The sequence below is a fragment of the Hydra vulgaris genome, chromosome 09 (genome assembly GCF_038396675.1).
Source record: "Hydra vulgaris chromosome 09, alternate assembly HydraT2T_AEP".
NCBI lineage: Eukaryota > Metazoa > Cnidaria > Hydrozoa > Anthoathecata > Hydridae > Hydra > Hydra vulgaris.
In genome coordinates this window covers 44047256-44050781 of record NC_088928.1, presented here as the reverse complement: position 1 = coordinate 44050781, position 3526 = coordinate 44047256, and the positions used below count along the sequence as shown (strand labels likewise).

General features: G+C 24.3%; 1 protein-coding gene across 1 annotated transcript; it reads right to left on the bottom strand.

Annotated features, from left to right (window-relative positions):
- Positions 1-217: 217 nt before the first annotated feature.
- LOC136085503 (uncharacterized) lies at positions 218-2003 on the bottom strand. Its single transcript, XM_065806817.1, has 4 exons — positions 1776-2003; positions 1022-1291; positions 634-915; positions 218-393 (listed from the first exon to the last, which is right to left on the bottom strand). Exons 1-4 carry the CDS (start codon positions 1828-1830, stop codon positions 218-220), a joined length of 783 nt encoding a protein of 260 aa, XP_065662889.1. The 5' UTR covers positions 1831-2003.
- Positions 2004-3526: the final 1523 nt, after the last annotated feature.

Here is a 3526-nt window from a genome sequence, read left to right as displayed (position 1 = left end):
AGAAATAAAATGGCTTCATAAATATAGAAAATGTATATTTAATATACATAAGCTCTTACAAATGATAATAAAGAAGGTAATAAAAACGAAATTTATGTACAAAATATTTACAAAGTAGAAAATTAATTTATAAAAATTTAGAATTATCTCAAAAATTTAAAACTCTATTTTTACAGAAAAAAAAAATAAATTCTTAACTCTTTAAAAAATATAAGAGTTAAGAATTTATTTTTATTTTTCTGTTTTTAAGTTCGTCCTCATATTCTTTGGCGTATTCACGAACGCCAATTTCTCTGCGTTGTATCCAATATCCGAGCAAAAGTAAGGATAATAGTAATATAAAATTATGATGATATCTTGAACGTAAGCACTTCCAAAAATCATAAAACTGACCTTTAAGAATAATAAAATTGAATTAATTAAAAACAAATTAAAACAAAAATCAATAACTAAACGCAACGCTGCCTCTTTAGCTTCTGACATTACAAAAAGAATTCATCGCGGTATAATATCAGTGTATATATTTTTATACATATTTAAAATTTTTAAAACCAATATAATTTTCGCGGTTTATTTATTTCAAAAACTGGTTAGAAACATAATTAATAAATAAGCCTATATCGAAACACTTACCATTAAAAACAACAACGTCTATATCTATCACTGAAGTGCACCGATTAACTTCATATAAAAATTGATAACGACCTTCGTCATTCAAAGAAACATTTTTAATTTTGAAAATTTTTTTTTTAGGAGTATCGTTAGTGTTAACAAGGTCTAGCGTTTTCTTCTCGTTTAGTTTATTTACAAAACTCCATTTTGATGACCCGTAATCGTTTGTTTTTATCTCCATAGAGATGTAATTGCCTTCTTTAACATAAATGGTTTGTTCGGTCAGCAGTTCTACACTGGTATCTATAAAAAATTCATTTTGTAATATAAATTGTGCAATTTTTTTTAACTTTTTAAATTTAGAATTGATTTATTAAATTCAAAATAAAAATCGAAAGTAACTGTATACCTGGTACAATTAGTTCAAACAAAAATGTTTTCGTATATTCCGAAGATTGTAGCGTCAGATTATATATTCCGCTATCAAATAAGTTTACATTAAACAAAATTAAGGAACCGTTTGCATCGATATGAGTCTGCCGGCGTGAATACAAGTGGCGCCCATCTTTCGTCCAAGTAACCTTTGATTTACGCAAAAATGATGCTAAATTCAAATCATTAACGTCGAAAATAGTATTTTCCCCCATACAAGCAATTTGCTTGAAGAATCCTTGCACCGCTAAAATAAATAATCAGATAATACTATCATACTAACGTATCAACGAGAAGCAGAACAATAGTTGCTCAGTTATACTATGCTGTTATATAAATATATGTATGTATATATATATATATATATATATATATATATATATATATATATATATATATATATATATATATTCTTATTATTTAAGGGCTTCGTGATAAAGTCATCACAATCTTCTTGAAGTCATGCCAATATTATATTATAAATCTTATTGTAAATAATACTATACGGCAAATAAAATTATAAATATATACATATATATATATATATATATATATATATATATATATATATATATATATATATATATATATATATATATATAAATTTATAAAAAGTTATACAAACTTTCTTCGTACAAAAGTTTTGCTGGAAAGTATTAGAATATTATAATCACTAATATCTGCTTCAAAGAACACTTTTGGCTAGTAAATAATAAATCAAAGGAACTTACTGTAATTGATGCCAAACCAATAGCAAACTAAATGAACAATATTAAAAACCCACATTGTAGTAATTCTTCTATTACTACAAACAAGCTGATTCAGCAGAAACTATTACTACTAAAAGTATGACAACAGAATGACTGCAAAAACTCAAATGATTTTTTTAAAATCAATCCTCTTAAAAGCATCAATTTGACGTCGGGCAGTGACGTCAAATTACAGGTCTTTGTAGAGGCTTTAAAGCCCTTAGGAGTTTAAAGAGACTAAATTTGCTTGATCGAAATTTAGTTTTCATTTACGCAACTAGTTTTTTTCTTTAAAACTTTGATTTTAAAATTTTAAGTAAACGTGAACTAAAATAAAATAAAAAACTACAAGAAAAGATGTTGCGTTCTAAATTGTGAAAAGTTCCAAACTTTTCTTCGAATTGTATTCGTTATGTTTTTTTTAAGTATTATTAATAAAAAATGAAACTTTTTAAAAAACATTTAAATATGGCAAACTTTTCAAAAAAAGCCAATGTATTTAAAAATAGATTCAGTATATTTATAAGAAAAAGATCTGAAAAAAATATTCTCTTGACAAGAGTTTTGTTATCGATTATTTTCTGTTCAACAGAATTCAACTTAAAAAATTATTGTTTGCGTGTGTTTCTTTAGAATTTCTTTAGAATTTAGAATTTTCACTTTTTACTGTTACTGTAAAGTAGATTATCACAAACAATTATTTTTACAATTATCATGATGACTTATTATTTTCTTAGAGTACATAAAATTTTAGATTGTATTTTCTAACTTTTATTTATTAATTTTAATTTTTCATTATTATAGTTTATATAATTGTTATTATTAGTAGTACTGTTGTTCTTATTATTATTCTTTTTATTATTATTATTGTTATTTTTGTATTTCTTCTTAACATCATTCATATTAAAATTAACATTTATTAAAATTTTTAATGAATTTTTTGTTTGGTTTCTTTGTTTATTCATTTATTTATTTTATAACTTTATTCTTTACGGTTGCGTTAATAGCCTGGACTAATTCGAAACTATATGAGACCAAACTATTTTCTGTAAATATGTTGTTATTATCTTGTTATTAAGCCTTTTTTTTTTTTTTCGTAAATCAAAAAACTGTTAATTAATTATATATAAAACAAAATATTAAAAAAAAGTTACAATGCATGGTTCTTCTTCCAATCGTTGATTATATGGTGATTAGAGAAAAAAAAAGACAATTAAGATATATTTGAAAAATAACTGGGTGGCTACTGCGTCCGAGGCCCCCACCCCAAAACCTGTCATTAAGGCCTAAAATTTTAAAAACTTTTACATAAGGTTTTTATTTGAGGTTAGGAGAACTGGATTTGTAATGAGTATTTTTTAGTTTCCAAACGCGCTTCTTATGGTTAGAAAATAAAGTAAACTGCCTCATTACTAGCATTTTTTCTGAGCTGTTTCTGGTATTAAAATGGGCTAAAGTTTTGTAATTTTCATAGATTTTATACAAAAACGTGCTTGGTAATAATAAAAAATTAAAAATAAATAAATGAGCGGCAGCCACTAGCATTCTCTGGAAAAAGAAGTTATAGTTATAGATTTGTAAATAAAGTTTTAACATAATTACAAAACATAAAAACATTTTTTATTACAATTTTTTTTAACTTTCTTAAGTAGTGAAAAGTATTTTTATATTACGTACTAAATAAGTCGTACAAATGAAATTAATTGTAGACCCCTAACAAGAATTTTTTGAGT

Bases quoted from the DNA above. Each gene is read 5' to 3' on its own strand.
- LOC136085503 (XM_065806817.1), bottom strand. From the start codon at position 1,830: ATGTGGGTTTTTAATATTGTTCATTTAGTTTGCTATTGGTTTGGCATC. The intron at 916-1,021 runs GTATACAGTTAC...AATTTTTTATAG, and splicing joins GTTTGAACTAATTGTACCAG to ATACCAGTGTAGAACTGCTG. The intron at 394-633 runs GTAAGTGTTTCG...TTATTCTTAAAG, and splicing joins AGACGTTGTTGTTTTTAATG to GTCAGTTTTATGATTTTTGG.